The 20,912-nt window shown below is 46.1% G+C and overlaps 1 protein-coding gene across 3 annotated transcripts in view; it reads left to right on the top strand.

The window, feature by feature from the left end:
* Nucleotides 1–1,070: 1,070 nt before the first annotated feature.
* The window catches only part of ADAMTS20 (ADAM metallopeptidase with thrombospondin type 1 motif 20), a 98,216-nt gene continuing 78,374 nt past the window's right edge, over nt 1,071–20,912 (top strand). For all 3 annotated transcript variants that reach the window (XM_066633250.1, XM_066633248.1, XM_066633249.1), the window contains exons 1-3: nt 1,071–1,117; nt 4,435–4,781; nt 17,972–18,137. In XM_066633250.1, the coding sequence (XP_066489347.1) occupies nt 4,440–4,781; nt 17,972–18,137 (508 nt within the window). In that variant the 5' untranslated portion in view covers nt 1,071–1,117; nt 4,435–4,439. The remainder of the gene's footprint in view (nt 1,118–4,434; nt 4,782–17,971; nt 18,138–20,912) is intronic.

Raw genomic sequence — 20,912 nt, 5'->3', positions numbered from 1 at the left:
ATCCCGGTGCCCTCGCTTGTATCTGGCCTTTTGAGGTAGCCCACTTCTAAAATCAGGAGGTTGCACATACCCATCACGGCTTGTAACCTGTGATGGACTTTTCCTCCAGAAATTTGTCCAATCCCCTCTTAAAGGCATCTAGGCCAGACACCATCACCACACCATGTGGCAAGGAGTTCCACAGACTAAACACACGCTGGGTAAAGAAATATTTTCTTTTGCCTGTCCTAACTCTCCTGACCCTCAATTTGAGTGGGCGTTCCATGGTTCTGGTGTTGGCGTCCCATGGTTCTGGTGTCCCTCTCTCTGGTGTGAGAGAGAAAAGAGCATCCCTCTATCCACTCTATCCATCCTTGCATAATTTCTGAATAATGCCCCCCAGGTACATCTTTTTCTAGACTGAGGGCCCAATCCTCTGCATGTCTACTTAGAAGTAAGTCCCATTATAGTCAAGGGGACTTACTCCCAGGAAAGTGTGGCTAGGATTGTGGCCTGAAGAGCCCACCAGGGTTTCCCTCTTGTGCCTGGCCTGTGTGGCTGCGATGCGCAAGGAGCATGGCTGCAGTGAAGGCATCAGCGCAGGGGAGGGGAGCAGTGCGCGCCGGGCGATTCCTTTGGGTGCTGCCCCTTTGCAAGGCGCGGTGCGCGTGTGTGCCAGAGAGCCAGCCAGTGGAGACTCCTCCCATCGGTGGTCAGGTCCCTGCCCCAAGGGGGCGGGCAGCCGCGGCGTCTTGGATGCCGGGGGTCCCGGGGTGGCCGCAGAGCCCGCGCAGCGGCTGGCACCGTCCCGCTGCGGGAGGGCTGCTCCGAAGGCAGCGCGGAGCGGGCGCCTTCCGGAGACCGGGGCTGGCCGGCGAGGGCGTTCCAAGGGCAGTGGGTGGGCGCCGGCGGGGGGCATGGGCGAGCCCCAGGCGGCGGGCGGCTCCAGCAGCTGAGCAGGCGTGGGCTGAGAGCCAGGAGGGGTGGCGGCGGCGGCGGCGATCGGGGGCGCGGGGTGCCCGCGGGGGGGACGGGACCATGCGGCTCCCCGAGGGGAAGCTGTTGCTGGCGTGGCTGCTGTGCCCGCTCGCCGCTCTCCTCGTCAGGACCCGGGAAGTCCGTCTGCACCCCGAGCAAGGTAAGGCACAGGCGCAGAGGCTGCAGTCCCAGCCACGCTTTCCTGGGAGTCAGCCCCATCAGCAGACATGCCTCGGGTGGGGCTCCGAGGATGCCACCCTAGCCACACTTTCCTGGGAGGAAGCCCCATGGACTCTAATGGGACTGGCTTCTGAGTAGACATGCCTGGGATTGGACTCCCAAGCTGCGATCCTAGCCACGCTTTCCTGGGAGTCAGCCCCATGGGACTGACTTCTGAGTAGACATGCCTAGGATGGGGCTCTGAGGCTGCCATCCTAGCCACACTTTCCTGGGAGTAAGCCCCATGGAACTGACTTCTGAGTAGACATAACTAGGATTGGGCTCTTGGGCTGCAGTCCCATCCACACTTTCCTAGGAGTAAGCCCCATGGACTCTAATGGGACTTACTTCTGAGAAGACATGCATAGGTTTGGGCTCAGAGAGAGCCTGGACAGGGACTCACTGGAGCCTTGGAGAGGGTCATCGCCTGGTGTCTCCCAGGGGTTGCCTGCCTGCTTGCTGCTTGCGGCTACCCACAGCTGACAACCAGCTGCTTTTGAGGAATCAGGGGGAGGTGGCACTGGGGTGGAGTACAGGCAGGGAGGGAAGCGCGCCTGCGCCACGAGGGTTGCTTCACATGTGTGGAAAGAGGGATAAAGCCGGGCTCTGGAGCAGCTTGGGTGGCTCTGTGCGCATGTGGGCTGGACTTCTTGAAATACAGATTCCACTGCTTAAACCCTTTGGCAGGTCAATGCCCTTCAGGCTGCAAGCCAGTGGCATAGCTAGAGGGGGTGCAAAGCACTAAGTTTTGAAGGGAGCCTTGCCACAGAGTGCAAGGGGCCCCTTCCCTTTGCAGGGGGGGGGGAATAACAGAGCAAAACTGGTGTGCCATAGCAACTGAGCAGCAAATCCAGGATGTTCCAGGTTCCCAGGCACACTGGGGTGAGTTGGCTCTAATGTCACCAAATGCGCTGACAGCCTGGGTGGCCCCCAGCAGCCCGGGCAGTTGGTCAAACAACCATAAGGCCTCACCTGCCTCCTGGCAGGATCCAAGGTTGGTGACACCACTGCAGCAGGGGGGGATCTACCCCTGCGGCTAATTGCAGGGAGTGGGCACAACAGGGACCTGAGGGTGGGTCTTAGAAGGCTTGTCCCCTGCCAGGGCCAGCAGTGCTCTTATGGGCTTCAGGCGCAGCTGGGAGAGGGATTTACATCACCCTCAACCCTTCTCTGGGCTCTGCCAAAGTGTCACAGGCACAGGTACCTAGTAGCATGGCCTCCCTGCACTTGAGCTTCCTCATAGGCCATCACTGCAAGTTTATATACAGCCATCTCCTAGACTTGATCTGTCCCTTTCATCTACTTCCCTGATTCAGAGGATGCTCTGCCTCTCGCACTCCCTTCCCTCCCCCACCTGAGGTGCCCTCACCCCAGCGTGCCTCACTTCAGCTGTACTGGTGCTGGGTTCTGTGCAATGCAGGTAATCACAGGTTGGTCCCGCTGGTTCGTTCTCACCCAGACAGGTTCAGTGGATGCACCCCCCTTTGATGCTTGAGGCATCTCCTGGACTGCAAAAAAGATAGCTTCTGGATCAGCTATTGTCAACCTTTTTCATCACATGGCACTGAGAAGGCACTAAATTTGTCAAGGCACACCATAAGTGTTTTGGCAGTTGACAAGGCACAACACACTGGCAGTGGGGGGGGGGGCCTCACATCTCCCAGTGACCCTACTAATACATGACCCTCCTTCAAATTTCTGCGACACACCTGCGGACCATTTGTGGCACACCAATGTACCACTGCACAGTGGTTGAAAATGGTTGTTCTAACCTAGGTACAAGTCTCTCTGTGCTGGGTGGTCACTTGCCAGTTTCCAGATCATGGTTTTCAATGTCTATTTAAAACATTCCACCAACCCAACTGCCTGAGGGTGGTAGATGGAAGTGAGCTGCTGTGAGACCCCTGGGGAGTGACACAGCTGCTGTAACAGAATTAAGATGAATAGTTTGCCCTAGTCTGTCAAAATTTTCTGTGACAAATTGTGAAAAAAGTGAGTGAAGGTACAGGTCACTCCGGCCATCTGCATAGTCCAAAGGGAACAACTTCAGGGTAGCAGGTGGCTCATTCCATTAGGACCAGGGCATTGTAACCCAGAGTGTTAGTGTGCATATGAGTGCATGATTTGTGGGATACACAAACCCTATTCAGAAGTTAACTGCCACATCTACCTGTATACCTGAGGGTTTCCTCATAGTGCCCTGACTTAGCTTCACCTCCACTTATGATGTACTGATGAAGACCAATCCCTCACTGCTGGTGGGATCACTGTTTGACTGCAGCAACAAACACTGAACAAGGGGAGAGATCCTTCCTGTGATTGCCACCTTGGAACTCTGCAGACCAGCTGATCAAGGGGAGGGCAGGGGTAGAGTTTCATCAGTGCATCACTGATGGGGATGGGACTAAACTGGACACACTACCTGGAAGCCGTTGTGCAGAGAGGGTACCCTTTGGGGAGAAAAGAGGGATACAAATTGAGTAAACCAGTGGTTCTCAAGCTTTTAGCACTGGGACCCACTTTTTAGAAAGATAATCTGTCATGAAAACTGGAAGTGACACTTTTTGGCCTGAAACAGCCATTCTGAAGCCCACAGAAGCAACGGGTGGATAGCATGGACTCTGGGCTTCAGAAAGCCCTCTAGAGGTGACCAAAGCAGAGCTCCAGTTGTCTTCAAAGAATTCAGATTGGGCCAGGTCTGGGGGACTTGTGTTGAGCCAGATCCACGGTTGGAAAATCCATGGATAAGTATGCTGAACCTGTATGCTGTCAGAAGATGCCTTCTGTGTTCCAACCCTGGGTGTCTTCACAGCAGACTGGCAGAACGAAACACACCCAAACATCTCAGTGCTTGGTCTTTAAAAAATCTAGGTTTGATGATGTTATCAAGTCACCTGTCTGGAGGAGTGGAACCCACCTGACTTGTCCATCTCACCCCTTTTAACTGGAAAGACCGGTTTGTTGACCAATTGGCAGGGCAGACCTAGTGGTAGGCCGAATAGCTACCCCTGGAGAGGCAAAGATTTTTTCAATCCACTAATTCATGTGGTTGGTAAATAATGGAGTTTCCAGAATGCTTCAGAAGGATTTACTAGCAGTTCTAAGAAAGCTGAACCTGCACAGTAGCTTCTGGGGCATTAGAAGTGTCCAGAAAAAAAGGAAAAATAGGCAAAACCTAGAGGAACACCACTGTATTCATCATAGCCTTTATCAGGTGCTTCTGATGTTTTTAAAAGTCTTTTTGCTGTTTTGTTGCAGAGAATATGGTGAAGCATCTGTCCTCGTACGAAATAGTAACACCTACACGACTAAATGAATTTGGAGAAGCATTTCCACACACTCACCACTTCAAAAGGAGAAAAAGGAGTATGGAAGCACTCGCGGGATCTCTCCCTTTCAGGACTCATTACCGCCTCAGTGCCTACGGGCAAATTTTCCAGCTGAATTTGAGTGCTGACAACAGCTTCATTGCTCCTCACTATTTTGAGGAGCATGTCGGTGCCACCAAAAACCATCTCCCCTCTGATTTGCACCACTGCTTCTACCGTGGGCATGTCAACGCGCGTGAAACACACACAGCAGTCTTCAGTCTCTGTGGTGGCTTGGTAAGCATGATATTTTAGTGTTTGTTACCTTTTTTTGTTCAGGTCTCTTTTTGCCTGTAAAGCTATGGCAGGTTCGACTTGTTAAAGAACTGGTGATTTCCCCAACGCCTTCCCCACTGACTATTGAGAAGATACAGTATTTCAGTGACAGAATTTATTTAAATAATTTTTACTTTATTCCACTTTATTCAAATTACTCAATTCAACTTTTTTAAATGCTTAACTATTTTTATCCTCCTTAACCCATTTTGGCCCAGCCCACAAGTGTACACATTTGATCGCTGTTGCATATATGCAATGTTGGGCAGAAATGGCTTAAACAACCCTCTGAAGCACATCAGTAGTCTTTTGGCCATGCAAATAAAGACTGAGAGGGTTTGCAATCCACTCATTGCCCTTTTCACAATCCCCCCCCCTTTCCTAGCTCCGTTTTCTCCTTTCACCCCAGCAGTGTCTTTTCTAGTGGCTGTCTGCTGGTGTTTTGCATCTTTTAGATTGTGAGCCCTTTTGGGACAGGGAGCCATTAGTTACTTGATTTTTCTCTGTAAACCGCTTTGTGAACTTTGTTGAAAAGCGGTATAATAATAATAATAATTTTACTACTACTTGCACTTTTCCTTGGATCTTGGGAGGCTCCGTATAGCAGAGAAGCTTGAAGACAGAAGCCTTTAATGCTTTTCACTTCTGGGTTCAAGTCAAGTGGTTACCTTTGAGCACCTTTCCTTGCCGAAAGAGCCACGCATCTTGCCCAGTTGCTTGGTGCCATCTTGTTACTCTTGTTACTCTGTGATATAGACAGAGAGAACAATGCAAGAAATATACATGGCAGGACGCTTTATTTCAGGTTGAATCAATCCTGGGCACTGGGAAACAATTGCTACCCAACCCTGGTCAGTGACCAATTGCAAAGTTATGTTATTTGCACTTGCATAGATGGGGAATTGAGGGTGGAAGTATCGTTTGTAAAAGATTGTTAAGACTAGGCAAACACTGAACTTGAACCAGAATCTTTCACATCCAAATACCACATGCTTGTCCAAATATGTACAGTAGGTAAGATTGTAGAGTTGAAGCACTTGCTACAGGCCAGTGGCTCAGATGATGCTGTTCTGAGACTGGACTCTGTTCAGTTCCCGAGTTTATAAATGGGGAACTGGGTCAAAAACATGGATTAATCATCTGTTTCAGGAAGTTTTGAGTAAAGGAGGAACCGTCAGATCTTCTGAATTTCAGACTGTGTTTCATATTTTCAGCTGTGATTTATGTCCAGGTGTACTTTTCTAATGTCAGCAGGATAAGTGATTTGAAGTTGTTTGGATGCAAGCTTGTTTGAGATTTCTCCTGCATTAAGGATAGCTGATTTCTCTGAATGTTTGGTTGTTGGAAGCTTGAAAGGAAAATACTCAATTATGTAACTCTTACGTTGATGTGCCCTTCTTCAGATATAAAATAATTATACCAGGAGATGGAGTTATATTGCTACTTAAGCAAGCATTTTGGTTTTGAACAATGTAGTTTGGTTGATTGTGATGGAATGTCAGTTGACTTAAATTACTATATATCTAACAGCCCAATCCTAGATCCCCCTAACTGGTGCAGTCATACCATAAAACAGATGTGCTGTATCCAAAGTGGGGCACGTACCAGGAGGGGGGATTTAAATCTGCTTTCCCCTCTTCAAGCCTCCCCCCTTGCAGTGGGTCTCCTTGGACCTAAGCTAGCAATTTTGCTAGGTCAAGCCTACAGAGAGGGTGGGGTGGGGAGACTGCTGCCAGAGGGGATCCAGTGCATGCCATCACTGCCAGATGGCAGGTGGCATCACTGCCACCCCCTCCCGCAGTCTCCCCACTGCTGGTTCCTTCCCTCTCCCAGTTTCACCCCTTCTCTCCCTGTTCCATCCTCCCTTGACCCTGCATCTTCTTTGACAGGCTGCTGGAGCCCTGGAAAGCATACAGGAAGGCTCTGGCCTTCCCATCATCATGCCAAAGCTACTCAGCTACTCACCTGAGTAGGTGGAAGGAGCTTTTTGTTCAGCAGCAGGCACTGGAAAAATGTGTGTTCTGCTAGTGCTCAAAGCTCATAGATAGGGATGTGGTTTTTTTTGGTGTGGTTTTTTTTTCAAAATTTCTTGATTAAAATAGGTATTATGTGTTTTTATTTCAAGGATGCATTTTAATAAATTATAATCACTTTAAAAATGCGCTAGGTAGGTGATAGAATGACAGTGTCAGTATTATTTCTAACTGGTGCAGTAATCTATTTTAATTTCTGGAAAATATCTTAAAACTCCAAAAAGCAGTGTTATGTGTTTTTATTAAGATATTTTAACATCAAAAAGGTGGTGTTTAGTACTTTTATGTGTTTTTAACAACAACAAAAGATCCCTAACCATGGGATTGGACTGATAGTTACTATTAGGGTATTCTTGTGTCCGTGATAATTTGAATTAGTTTTTGCTAGTGCTGTGACACCTGTGCTTCAATATACAGGGGGCCTCTGTTACCTGCAGATTTGGGATCCATAAATTTGATCATCTGAGGGTCCCAAACCTATGTGGTCAGCCCAACATGGACCCTCTGGAGGCAACAGAAGCTGTGCTCCCATTGCCTCTGAAGGGTGTTCTGAGACCTGTGAAGGATCTGCATGGCCTCCACAGGACTTTGGATGCCTTTGGGAGACCTTAGAAAGTTATTTCTGATTTTGGGGGAGGAAACTGGAAGTGACATTTTAGGCCCTTATAAGGCCTTAAAACTGAAGTATAAGACTTCAGACCTCCCTGTTCTCTTTCCTCAATCTCCCCCTGCAAGTTCCTCTTGAGTACCCATTTGTATTTTATTGTTTTTCATAGACCCTTTTGCATTCTGTTTTCATTTCACACCATTATGAGAAAGTATAACATTTATTTCAGTTCTGTTCAAATTTAGGATTGTCACTGTTATGACACTGTCTTGGTTCAGATGTAATGCCAAACCATGGTTTGACACTGATGAACAAGCCTACTTGAACAAGAACACTCCATCCTCCCCCTTCCTCCTTCCTCCTGCAAGTTTTCACCTCATCAAGAGCTGGAACTGACCTCAAACCGAACCTGTAACATGCGGCCCACTTTCAAAGACCCACTTACTGGCAAAACTCAGTAATTAAGGGGTAGAGCTGATCCTGAACCTCAACATTAAATGGCCGTAGCAGCACTGCTGCAATCCATCTGGTGTTGAGTTGCAACCCACTTTTGGCTCCCAGGTCCCCTGTTGAAGACCTCTGACTTAATGCATGCTATGATTTCTCTTTTGTGATTTAGGGACAGACCAGGACCAATGTAAATGAGGCAAACTATGAATTGTCTACGTTAAAACTACTTCTACCAATGTTGCATATATGCAACAAATATGTTGGATCAAACATGTACACCTGTGGGCTGGGCAAAAATGGGTTTAACTGAACTGCAGGAAACATGCAAGGAATGAAAGAGTACATAGGGCTCATTCTCATAGCATTGACCTATGTCTTGGCACTATGTCTGAACCAACCCATTGTTTCCTGCAGTGTAAATTATCTCAAAATATAAATGGTAAAATCTGTGGTCAGTGGCGTAGCTAAGGGGGTGTAGGAGGTAGCAATTGGGCTGGGCATCAAGCTTTAGGGTAGCAACAAGCTGAGCTTGACACTAGTGACCAAAATTGTGAAAATCTTGGTATATATGATTAATACCATCATGTTATATATAATTGGAAAGGTAATTTGATGTAGAATGCAATGAAACAAACCCCATTGGAACATCTGTATTCTATCAAAAGTTATGGCTAATTAACCAGAAAATGAAAACACAATTGTCTTATAGAACAAAAAGTGATTTTCTTAACTCACAACTGACCTATGAAATTGATTGTTGTCCAAGAGGTGCCCTTCTTATATTTAGCAAGAGAAGAATAACCATCCTTCTTCACCCCAATACAGTGTCTTGAACCTATCAGGGGCACACTTTTTATTTATTTACCTAATTTTATTTTGTCTGGGGGGAGGCTACAAATCTTCTTTGACCCCAGATAACAGATGCCTTTTCACTTTTGAAAAAGCCCAGGCGTGATGTCACTTCTGGTTGTGACATCATTTCCGGGGCAACATTCTGAGCTTGGCACTGGGCTACACGATCATTAGCTGCGCCACTGTCTGTAATTGTTAAGTAGCATGATCTTTCATTGAGCTTGGGTGGAAAAATCTTCCTCATCTGTAATAAGGCTTACTATAAAGCCTTAAATAAAGTGGTATATAAATACTGTTACTATTACTATATTACAAAAGAAAACTTACATAATTTCCTTTTTAAACACCTAAGAAGCAAAAGGAAAAATCTTTCCTCGCCCAGTGTCAAATCCTGATACATGAGAGATCAGTTTCTTCCATTGCTGCTCCCTATAAATAAAAAGCAAATGAAGTATTAGGAAGCTGCCTTGAACCATGTGGTGACAATTATGTCATCCAATTTTGCATATTTGTGGGGAACTGCATCAAATTCAACATCAACGTGGTAGCTGCTGGAGGAAGAATAAAATGGGACTTAGAAATAAAGCCTACAGGAAGATGACAGGTGACATTTTAAAATGTGCTCAGAACATGTATGTTACCCTCCTGCAAATCAGAAATTTGAACAGAAGGTTAGTTGAAGACTACTTTTTACTTCAGCAGAACATCTCATAATGTGTTTTAAGCAGTCTCTTAGGGCCCAATCCTATCCAACTTTCCAGTGCCAGTGCAGCAGCAATGCACCCCGAGGAAAGGGAACAAACATTCCCTTACCTGGAAGAGGCCTCCATGACTGCCCCCCACCACAGGATGCAGTGCATGCCCCATTGGCATGGCTGCACCAGCATTGGAAAGCTGGATAGGATTTGGCCCTTAGGAGGCAGCAGAGACTTTACTGGCTCCACTACATCCCAGTTTGCAAACAGTCCAATCCTAATCTACTCTAGAACAGGCAGTCACAGTGGCCTGCGCTGTATCTGGTGCAGATTAAGTGCAAGCCGGAGGTTCACCTTGGGGTAAAGGGATACTTCTCCCCTTGCCCAGAGTCACACCCCAGCCATCCCTATGGGGCTACTCAGATCTGCACCAGCTGATTTGCTGGCACAAATCTGAGTAGCCTATGTAAGGCTGCTCAGGCCAGGGGGGTTTGGATTCAGCCTGCATTGCTGTGGCCAATCCTATCTCCCTTTCCAGGCCTGATCCACCTCCTGTTCCACCCTACCTCACCCCAGAATACCCCCTCCCCACTTCCATTCCACCATCCCACCACCCTCTCTTACCCCCTGCACCAGGCTGTACCAGCTGGCGCAAACCTACCCCATCTGGGTTTCACGGGTGCTGGATCTGGCCTTTGCGAACCAGTGTGGACCCTGGTTCCTGCTCAGTCAACTCCTGAGTCAGCGCAAACATGTCTTACAGCAACATTCGGAAGCCAACGCAAGGGGCGTATGCCGGTTCAGAGCACTGTTTGGCTGTTAGTTAACAAACTATGGATCTTTGACTTGATACGTGACACAGAACTGTAATTTGTTCTCAGTGAATGCAACATTGTTCATTTTATGGGCAAGAGAGGAGGAGAAGCAACAGGGGAACCTGTGCTCTTTTCAGCTAATTCATGCGCGCTAAACTATGGTTTAGCGTTGTCTGAAACTAGGCCAAGGCAAGGCAGTGCAGGCAGACATATTGTAGAAATTATTCTAGGGACATTAACTACATTTTCTAAGTTACATATTTTTATTTTGCTTTCACATCACTGACCAGTTTAACCCCCTGCAAACATGGGCAACCAGATCTGCTGAGGATTTCACTGGCTGCAGGTGGAAAACTCAAACATAGTCCAGGCAGAAAATCATGAGGTAAAATATTATTTGTTGTGTAATTTAGAGCCCAATCCTGAGCTCTTACTGCCAGCACTCTGCCGGTGGTGTCGCAAACGTTGCCATAAAGCACGTTCATGGCCCTCAACACCAGCCCAGTGCCAGAAGTAGCTCAGGGCTAATCGGTGCTGTGCTAGTGCCAGTGGATTGTTGGTGCTCCGCCGCTCAGTGATTGCATGAACTGGTGGGCAGTGAAGAGGTGAGTGGGGGCGTGGGGGGGGAGGCAGGGAGGATGCATTCTGAGGTGGAGAGAGGACGGGGAGAAGGCATACCGGGGGGGAAAGAGCAGGGCGGGAGGGAGGCAGAACCAGTGTTCTGTTCCACCACATCCAGAGCCTCTGTGTCGGGCCGTGAGGCCCAACATGAGGCTCTTGATTCTACAGCAGCCCAAGGGCTGCCACAGAATTGAGTAGCCCCTTTGTGGGGCTACTTGCCTTGAGGAATGGCAGCTGCTCTGTTGTTCATAGGATGCCGCGGCAGGTGTTTTGGCGCCGCGGCAGTCCTGGCACAATGACAGCTCAGGATTGGGCTGTTAGTCATTATCCAGGTCTGTTAAGAAATGCAGGAAGATGTCATTGAGCAGAGAAGTTTTAGTATAGCAGTGCACACCTCTATTTTAAAGTGAAGTAAGACTTCAGTTCAAATTAAACTCTGTGTGAAAAAAGAGACCTTTGCCTCTCGACATGAAGGTGATGGAAACAGCAGTCTTGGCTTCTTGGAAAGTAGTGCTGATCTTGACAGATCCAAGGTTTTTAATGGATCACCCGACTGTAATTAGAAAGAACACCTTTATGGCCAAATATTACCTCAGTTCTGGAAAGCTCCATCTGTTGCAGGTCGAGTTTTGCTATGTATGGATTAGATATATGCAGCCTGTGCCTAAATGCAAGTCCTTCTATACAGGTTAGGTCTACTCTTTGTTAGTCTTTTCCTCATTTACTGTGCAGAGTTTAGGGACAGTTTAGGGTTAGGGAGAAGGAACTAGTGTTCTGTATGATTGTTGCAAATGATGAGGTGAAAAGAGCTAAAGAGACTGTAGTACAGGTGTCCCCCCATATCCGTGGATCGGGTATCCACAGATCCGGTTCTATGCAGTTCTCCGTGCCTCCCCATGTCCATTACCTTTGTTTGTCTTCTTTATAGTTGCGCTAAGCAAAAATGTCTCTTTTACCAAACACTATAAGCACACGAACTTATAGGAAGACAGGCAGGCAGCCTGAATGCTAGAGAAGCAAATGTTTAGGAGATAGGGTTCCCCCTTATCCACAGTTTCTGGTATCCTTGGGGGGAATGGGGGAATGAATACCAGGGGATGCCTGTACTACCAGCACTACCACAGATTCTTATTAAACATCCACTTGTTTGCTTCATTGTAGGAAGAACTTAAAAGCGGTAGAGTTGTTAACAGTCTCCTGTAGAGAGATACATGGGCAGGTGAGAAATGGTAATGGTGGAATAATAGGTGTGTCAGCTGTCAGAGATACATTTCATTTTGGACATAAAGACCTTATTGTTCCTAAGAAGGTGAATGAAAGTTATTTTTTTTAATGAAAGTTGATAATTGGATCTAACAGTCTTGTATTCTACATCATGGGTGAGTGATTGCAAGCCAAAGCCTGTTGAGCCCACCTACTCCTTCCTTCCTGGCCCCTTTAGAATCTCAGTTCATGGGCTTCTAGAATCTTGGTTTGTTTAAACTGCAAATACCACTAAGAGAGTCCTTACACCAGCAAAAGAGCTGGCGTAGGTCTGAGGAAACCCATTGGAAGCCAGGTGGCCTATGGAGAGGAAAGTAAAAAAGTGTTTTATTTATGTCTCCTGGACTGTCTGGTCCCCCACATCCCATAGCATGCAGCACGCGCTGCGTCAGTGGTGAAAAATAGGATTGTGCTCTTAGTCGACCTTTCTTCTACCCTCTGAGTTCGGGTGTAGCTAGCTAGGCTATAACACAAATGTTAGTCTAGTAGCCAGGTTGTGGACCCCAGTATCCGTGAGTCCAGCATCTGTGGATTTCACTCACCACCAATGCCATTGGATTGCATTCTGCAGTGAGGGTGGGAGGAGAAAGGAACCTCTGTGCAACCTGGAAGTGGGTCTTTAAGTCCTAAAAACAACTCTAGAGGCTCAGAAAGTGGCACGATTTGGTTGTGGAGAGATAGGAAGCTAAATTTTAAAGGGATTTTAAAATTGCCCCAGTATCCGGTGATTCTGTATTGGTGGGGTGGTCCAGAAAGGATACAGATACTAGGGCGCCATTGTAAAACTTTGTGTAGTCTGTAGTTATTAAGCTGTGCATGTGAGTTGCCTTTTTTGTGCCTGACACTTTTGGTTGATAATCTCTTTGTTGGCTTTTTTTTGGTTGTTGTTAAACATGAACATAGGATTTTATATTCAATTCATGTCAAGTCAAGTAAGACAGAGTTTCTGTTGAAAACTAAAAACAGCCCAATATTGGACTTTAACACTGGTGTAACAAGTTTGTTAACTGTTTTATGGAAGTAGCAAAAACCACCCAAACAGCATTTGACGGCACACTCTGCTGGAGTGTCAGTGGGAAGACCAGAGCCTTCTCCTGCATGCCATAGGATCACCTTAGATCCACTGATGCCTGGGAGTCATGATTAAGTGGGGGGAGGTGGAATAGGGTGACAGTGGGGGTGGGGAAAGGACAGTTGGGATGGGGAAGGGGGGTGGGTTGGCGGCAATATGGCCCCCGAATCCTAGCCCCCTTCCCGGACCCAATCCCATGGCCCATGTCCACATGGACCCGCACCAGTGATTTTTCTAGCACAGGTCTGAGTAGACCCATCTATGCCATTGAAGCTTTCCCCAAGATAAGGGAACATTTGTTCCCTCACCCAGAGGAGATCTCTGCAACTGCCTGCCCCAACCGTAGGATGCAACACAAGCCATTCTGGCGTGTCTGCGTCATTCCTCCCCTCCGGGGGGGGGGGGGTAGGATTGGGCCATTAATTGTGACGATAGGACTTTTCAGAGTGATAATGTGCACTCATTGGTGCATATCTTTATAATCTCTACAAACCATATGAGCTCTGAATAAATAACTTTTCCATTTCTTGGCTTCAGATTTGCATCTGAACTGGATGAACCTTTATTTGACTTTATAGTTTGGTTTAATTATCCTGATCAGAGATCACAAAAAATTCTCCATTATTCCCCTTAAGTCTGCTCTAGCAAGATATGCTGTTGCTAATGAGCCCCATCTTGCTTTCACCTGGGGCTCATTACACAGTGACTAGTGATTCCCCAAGAGCCATCCTTCAATTACTTACATCTTTCCTTGGGGGCCCAACCCTGCCAAAACCTATGGCAGCCTGCCATAGCTACTTTTCTGGATTTTGTTTCATACAAATCTTGCAATATTAATAAATGAGTAGGAAGCGATTGCTATTGTATACTACAGGTTTTCCTAATTCTTGAAACTGATGGGCTATACATAACAAATTGACATGTGGCATCAGGGTATAAAATTATAACAATTCCACCAGGCAGGTTTTTAAATTATTTTAAAAGATCTGCAATAAATGATAATTTGCATAATTATCTGGGGGGGGGAGCTCTCATGAATGTTGGCATCCTTCAGTCTCGGACGAATATGGTGTCACGCTCTGAATGGTGGTTCTGGAACAGAGTGTCCTCTCCAGTGCGCAAAGCCTGGGTAAAGTAGGTATGGGGGATAGGCTGTTACCCATGCAGCAAATCCCCCCTCTCCACGTCGCTGAAATGGTCCAATGGAAAGGCAGAAGCCAATACGGTTGGTTCCAGCGGCGTCGCAGGAGTTGCCAGAATGTGACTGTGTTCAGCCATGAACTGCCTCAGGGACTCCGGCTCCGGATTTTGCCTCGAGGTTGACTCCTGAAGCCTTTTCCATAACTGGATGTAGCCACAAGGCAGTGGAGGTTTGGGATCAGAGTTTCCCTTCTCTCTGATGAGCTGCCTTCCCAGGCTGACGAGTCCCATCTACCCAGTGGCTGTTTAGTCGCCTCTTAAGACAAGTACAGCCAAACTGAGGGCCTATTCTTATCCCCAGCCCCCAGGGGATAATGAATAATATGCTTTCTCATGCTATCCCATGAATAATATGCTTAAAACTATAATGAATTAAAAGGCAAAATTATAATGGATATTGCCAGCAGTCTTGAGGACCACATGTTTATGGGATTCCCTTGAATTGTGACCACAAAGGATAGAAAGCCAGTACAGATGATGATGGAGACTAGGTGTTTAATTGCGCTTTAATGGTCCAATCCTGTCTGTGTAGTCTGTCAGCATACTGCGAAGTCCGCCATTACAGGTTCCCCACCACTGGTCTGTGGAGCACTGCTACTGATGCAAAACCCAGAAGTCTATGTGCCCCTGATAGCACCCCACATTTCTGCCAATAGAGAGGTAACATTGGTGGTGGATTGGGGGCATGATGGAGCGGATCTCAGCAGTGTCCATGGAATCCTATACCCCTGTCCCAGGCCTGACCTACTACCAGAAAGCTCAGAGCTACACCAGCAAAAGAGCTGGCATAGCTTTCAGGAGGCCCACAGGGGACCCAGCAGTGGCTGGGAAGGTATGTACAGATTTTCTTTTCTTACATCTCCCAGCCAGCCTGGTCCCCTGCCGGCATGCAGAATACAGTGGGTGGTCCACTGGCGGCCCTAAGTCCTGCAGCCAGCTGGAGATAGGATTGGGTGTAATTGATTTAACTCCATTAAATGCATGTACATGCTGTGCTTCCCCACAACATTGATGACTTTGAGAAATTCATGCCTGCTTGGTCCTTTGGAATACAGATATCTTGTAGAAGAATACTTGATTGTCCAAGTCATTTAAATATGCAAATGCAAGAGTAGTATTTTATTCTAAATAGAATTTATTGTTGACACAAACAACAGAGTCTTGAAGCACCTTAAAGGCTCACCAATTTATTTTAGTGTAAGCTTTTGTGGATTACAGTCCGCAAAAATCCATGAACATTTATACTGGAAGAAATTGGTTAGTCCTTAAGGTTCTACAAGACTCTTTGGGTCAAACTAGACATTGCAAAGAACATGTAACTTGGTCTGGTGTGTTGTTCTTTTGTTTTCAAATAGGGTATGTGAGGCAAGGGACAAAATGGGGCAGAAATGCAGCAGGAGTACAGGGGCTTTAGTATTTCTCCTCCAACATGGTCCTGATTCTGATCCTGTTAATTAGAAAAATGTGTGCACAATTGGCATCAAATTTTGCACCCCCCTTCCTGTTTTAAAACAAAACAAAAAACAAATCAAGTCAGTTTACAAATTCTGCGTAATGTGTAGTTTGATCCTTTGTTGTTTTTGCTTCAGCAGATGGATGCAGCTGTCCCTCTGGAAGATATTATCAACCAGTTATTAAATGTGGGTGAATACAAAATGTGTTTCATTCATACAGTGTTGACATAGTGCCCCTTTTAAAATTGGATATTTTGCTTTAATTTCATTGCAGTTGTCACAGCCTGAAAGGGTTGTGTGAATCAACCCTTAGCCTGCAATGGAATTGCAGTGGTGTGAATAGCTGTAGCCTAACGTACATATGAAGTCCATGCATTCAGAATAGTAATTGCTTCTCCTTATGCAGCTGACACCAAGAGCACATGGCTTGACGGAACAGGATTACTTTTAGAAGTAAATGATTGTAGGATCTGGTTTTCATATCTAGGATTTAAATGTAGGCAAAGATCTCATTCTCGGAAATGAATTTTGTGTTTTTGAGTAAAACTCTGGCATAGTTACAAAGACTGTTCATGTTAAACAAAAATGTAGATTTTCACTTTGACTTTTTATGTATAATACTGACAATTTAGTATTTATTTCTCCAGGATGTGCATTCTTGATTGTGTGCATTATATCTTTAAGAGCGCAACCCTAACGTGATGGAACAGTCAGGCCGATCTGCACTGTATCCAGCTCAGGTTAGGTGCTAGCTAGATGTGAGCTCAGGGGTAAGGGGATATTTTTCCCCTTATCCCATGTTGAACCCCAGCCTACTAATGGGGCTAGTTGGAACTGCACCAGTGATTTCGCAGGTGCAAATTTGAGTAGCCCATGTAAGGCTGCTTGGGCCATGGAGGGGGGTTAGGATGTGGCCTGCACTGAAGCTGTTGATCCCACCCCCTCCTGGGCCTTATCCGCCTCCCATTCTGCCCATCCCCCCATCCAATTATTCATTAATGTGTTAGTTTTAATCCCATTTCCAATAGGATGGGGCTGTCATACTGGTGGGTCCCACCAGCCTGGGAAGCCCTGTCTCTGCCCCCTTAAGAGGGGGGAGGGACAAAGGCAGTGACGCGATTCTCAGGATCGCACTGCTGCCAGGGACAGGGTTCCCCCCCCCCCCCGGTACAATTACCTACAGCCAGTGCTGGCCTCTGGAGATGTATGGGAAGCCCCGCGGAGTCCTCTGCAGGCTCCCCAAGCCTCCAAATGTCTCAAAATAGCGATCAGAACCCACTTCTGGTTTCATGATCAAAAACAAGAAGTGGGTTCCGATCACTTTATTGAGACATTTGGAGGCTTAGATAACCCTGCAGAGGGCTCCTTGCACCCTCCAGCGCTGACTGGAGGTAATTGTAGGGGGGAAAAAATAAAAAACAACCTGTCCCTATCAGTGGCACGATCTTGGAAAGCAAGTCTTCATCCATCCCCCACAACAACTTACCTCAGTTCTCAATCTCTCTGAGGGTTTGAGAACTGATGCACTAGGATACATGGTACTGCTGCTTTGTTCCGCTTCTGAAAAATACAGGAAAAAATTAATTCTAAAGAAATACAGGACAGGAGTTGTCATCCATGGATTTGACTCAAAGTGGGTCACCCAATCTGAACCCTATGAATGCGAATGGATCTGTTCTCTGGTCATGTTTGGAGGTTTTTTTGTGCCTGGATTTAATTATCCATGGATTTTGGTATCCGTGGGGTGTCTGGGAACGGTTATTTCCCATAACTGTCTTGTATCCAGCTTCAAGTCTAAATACTTCATTGTCACCAATATGGTTGAAATCTGGCTGTAAGCCCAACGACTCAAGCCTTATGTATGTCTACTGAAAAATAATCTTAATGGAATTCATTGGCACTTACTCACAGGTAAGTTTGTATAGGATTGTATCCTTAGAGACCACTGTTTATGTAAAAGCTGCATGAATGATTTGCATTTTTCCCAAGATTTTATCTCACTGTAAGACTCCAGTTGTCTGTCTGTTTTGGGGCTTTGAGGCTTTTCTCACTTTTTCCAATGCATTGATTCCCTCTCCTTTGTTTTTAGATGGGTACATTTAGATCTCATGATGGTTCGTACTTTTTAGAACCTGTGATGACGGCGGAAGAAGGTGAACATGAAGATGATCATAACAAACCGCATCTTATATACAGACATGAAGATTTAAAGAGAGATTCTTTTCAGCATTCTTATAAGCCTTGTGAAATTGCAGGTACAGCCAAGTGATATACAAACATTTTGTTTTCAGTATTTGAACCAGATAATTATTTAGCACCCATAGTTTCTTGGTATTGTTTCATACTGATGTTAGTATCTTTATCAAGTTGTACTTATGTTCTCTTGAATGAATATTGCCTGGTATTTATTCATTTTGTGGGCAGCTCTGCTCCAGTGATTTACAAGTGATTACTGAATTCCAGGTCTGTGCTGATGTGACTTGGTCTTCTGGTGCTGTCATCTGAGAGATGTTGTTGATGGATTCATAAAATGCAGCTCTGGCCTGAGTATTCAGAGGTCTGGCAAATCTCTCTTTCAGGTTGAAGGTTCTTCCTTAGGGGTTCCATCTTAGCTTCCTTCTTGCGTTTTTTAGTGGTGGTAAAGAAAAGTCATTGGTATGCTGCTGCTGTAATTGGTCTAGAGCTGGGCTTTTGCTATATGTAGTATCCTATAGTGTCAAAGAACAAAGCTTGTATGGATAGTACCAAGCAGAGACTCAGCGCAGAATCAAGATACATAGGGTGATTGCTGAATTTGGAAATTAATTGGAAGATGTAAATAGGCAGATTCCTCCTTTATATAGATGTGGGAACTTGAAAGGCCACACAATAAGGCCACACCTGGAGTATTGTGTCCAGTTCTGGTCGCCGCATCTCAAAAAAGACGTAGTGGAAATGGAAAAGGTGCAAAAGAGAGCGACTAAGATGATTACGGGGCTGGGGCACCTTCCTTATGAGGAAAGGCTATGGCGTTTGGGCCTCTTCAGCCTAGAAAAGAGACGCCTGAGGGGGGACATGATTGAGACATACAAAATTATGCAGGGGATAGACAGAGTGGATAGGGAGATGCTTTTTACACTCTCACATAATACCAGAACCAGGGGACATCCACTAAAATTGAGTGTTGGGCGGGTTAGGACAGACAAGAGAATATTTCTTTACTCAGCGTGTGGTTGGTCTGTGGAACTCCTTGCCACAGGATGTGGTGCTGGCATCTAGCCTAGACACCTTTAAAAGGGGATTGTACAAGTTTCTGGAGGAAAAATCCATTACGGGGTACAAGCCATGATGTGTATGCGCAACCTCCTGATTTTAGAAATTGGTTATGTCCGAATGCCAGATGCAAGGGAGGGCACCAGGATGAGGTCTCTTGTTATCTGGTGTGCTCCCTGGGGCATTTGGTGGGCCGCTGTGAGATACAGGAAGCTGGACTAGATGGGCCTATGGCCTGATCCAGTGGGGCTGTTCTTATGTTCTTATGAAAAAGGAGAAGAAAAAGGTTCAGGAAGGGAGGAGAGAGGAAAAGAGAGGATGATGAAGCACGGCTGAATGGGGCAAAGGAGGAAAAGGATGGTGCAGAGTGGTTGGAAGGAAGGACCAAAGATCTCAGAGCAGAGAGGTATAGAAGGTGGGTAGGGTGGCTTGGAGACAGATATGCCGTGTCTGTATGTTTCTTGGCCCAGAATTGTATGTTTTCCTGCATACAATCAGAGAGCCAAAAAGGAGTCTGACTTTTCTCCATGAAGTGCTAGTGCAGTCATGACTATCAGACATGCTTGAGCTGCAATCTTTAGAAGATTATGTGTCTAACCAGATGAGGTCTTTGGAAGTTGCTTCTTCTTTGTGAATATTCTAGCTCGGACTTCATAGAAGTGGTTTAATGATAAAACTCAATAATCTCAAAGGCTCTTCCCATTCCATCTTAGATGTTACTCCATCACCCCATATCACTCCAATCCTTTACACTTTAGTGCCCCCCAGTGTTTGCCGTCAGCATAGCTATAAGTTCTTTGGACTGAATGCGTTCATATCAAAAAAACAAAGCATGGATTTTGGTCCCAGGAACACTTTGCTTTGCAAGCTTGCTTTAGCCTTCTCCATGGAAAAGCAAAGGAGCAAAATAGGGCTTTTGTGGCCAGTGCATGTTGATACTACTTTTACAACATTCATGCATTTTCTGCTCTTTTTAAAGTTGTGAAGTAGGTAAAAATGTAGGTTCTAATTAGAGCTTCAGGTAGGTATGAGGAGGTCTGTGCTGCCTTAGGAAAGTTGGGACTATATGTATGACACAAGTAGGACCCCAGGATTAAGCCTACCAGTTGTGGCATCCAGTTTATCTGAAGCCACTGTAGGGAGACCTCAAGAATTGCTAGCTCCCAGTTATCTCTTCCTGGAGATGGTGGAGCAATGCCTACTGTTATTTGGAAATAAACTGGCCTTTCCTATTGGTTTGGCCCACTGTCAATGTTGCTGCTGTTGTGACTACTGTGTGATTCATCCCCCAGAAACACAGCCTTGACAGGGCTGCTAAGTGCTCCGTGATCAATCTCTCAGCTTACCAGAGTATGGGAGAGGAAGGCTCAGATGATGTCACCACTTGGCACTCAGTATTCTAGTGGCCCTGCAATTAACAAGAGTTCTGGCTAATAACTTCAGTAAGTGTCCTGTAAGTGTCAGCCATGCTGCTTGCCCTAGTTTTTCACAACACACAAAACTGATTGGAACAGAAAAATCCAGTGTTCTTTGTAAATGAATGCAAGTATGAACGTTGGACTATCAAATTTCATTATTTTGCACCATATTGAGAAATTAGAATCATTTCTTCTCTCTGAGAGCAATCTTGGCAGTGCCGTGCCAACCATTAGGGCAGTTGAGACTAGTTGGGGGTGGTTTTTTTTGAAAAAAATATTTGGGAGACTTCTCAGTCATGCAGCAGAATTACACCTGCATAAATAAAAAGAAGAAACCACTTTCAGCATGAGAGTTTTACA

This window comes from Tiliqua scincoides, chromosome 7 (genome assembly GCF_035046505.1).
Source record: "Tiliqua scincoides isolate rTilSci1 chromosome 7, rTilSci1.hap2, whole genome shotgun sequence".
Lineage (NCBI taxonomy): Eukaryota > Metazoa > Chordata > Lepidosauria > Squamata > Scincidae > Tiliqua > Tiliqua scincoides.
The sequence above is the reverse complement of the archived record's forward strand: the minus strand, read 5'-3'. Positions and strand labels throughout refer to the sequence as shown.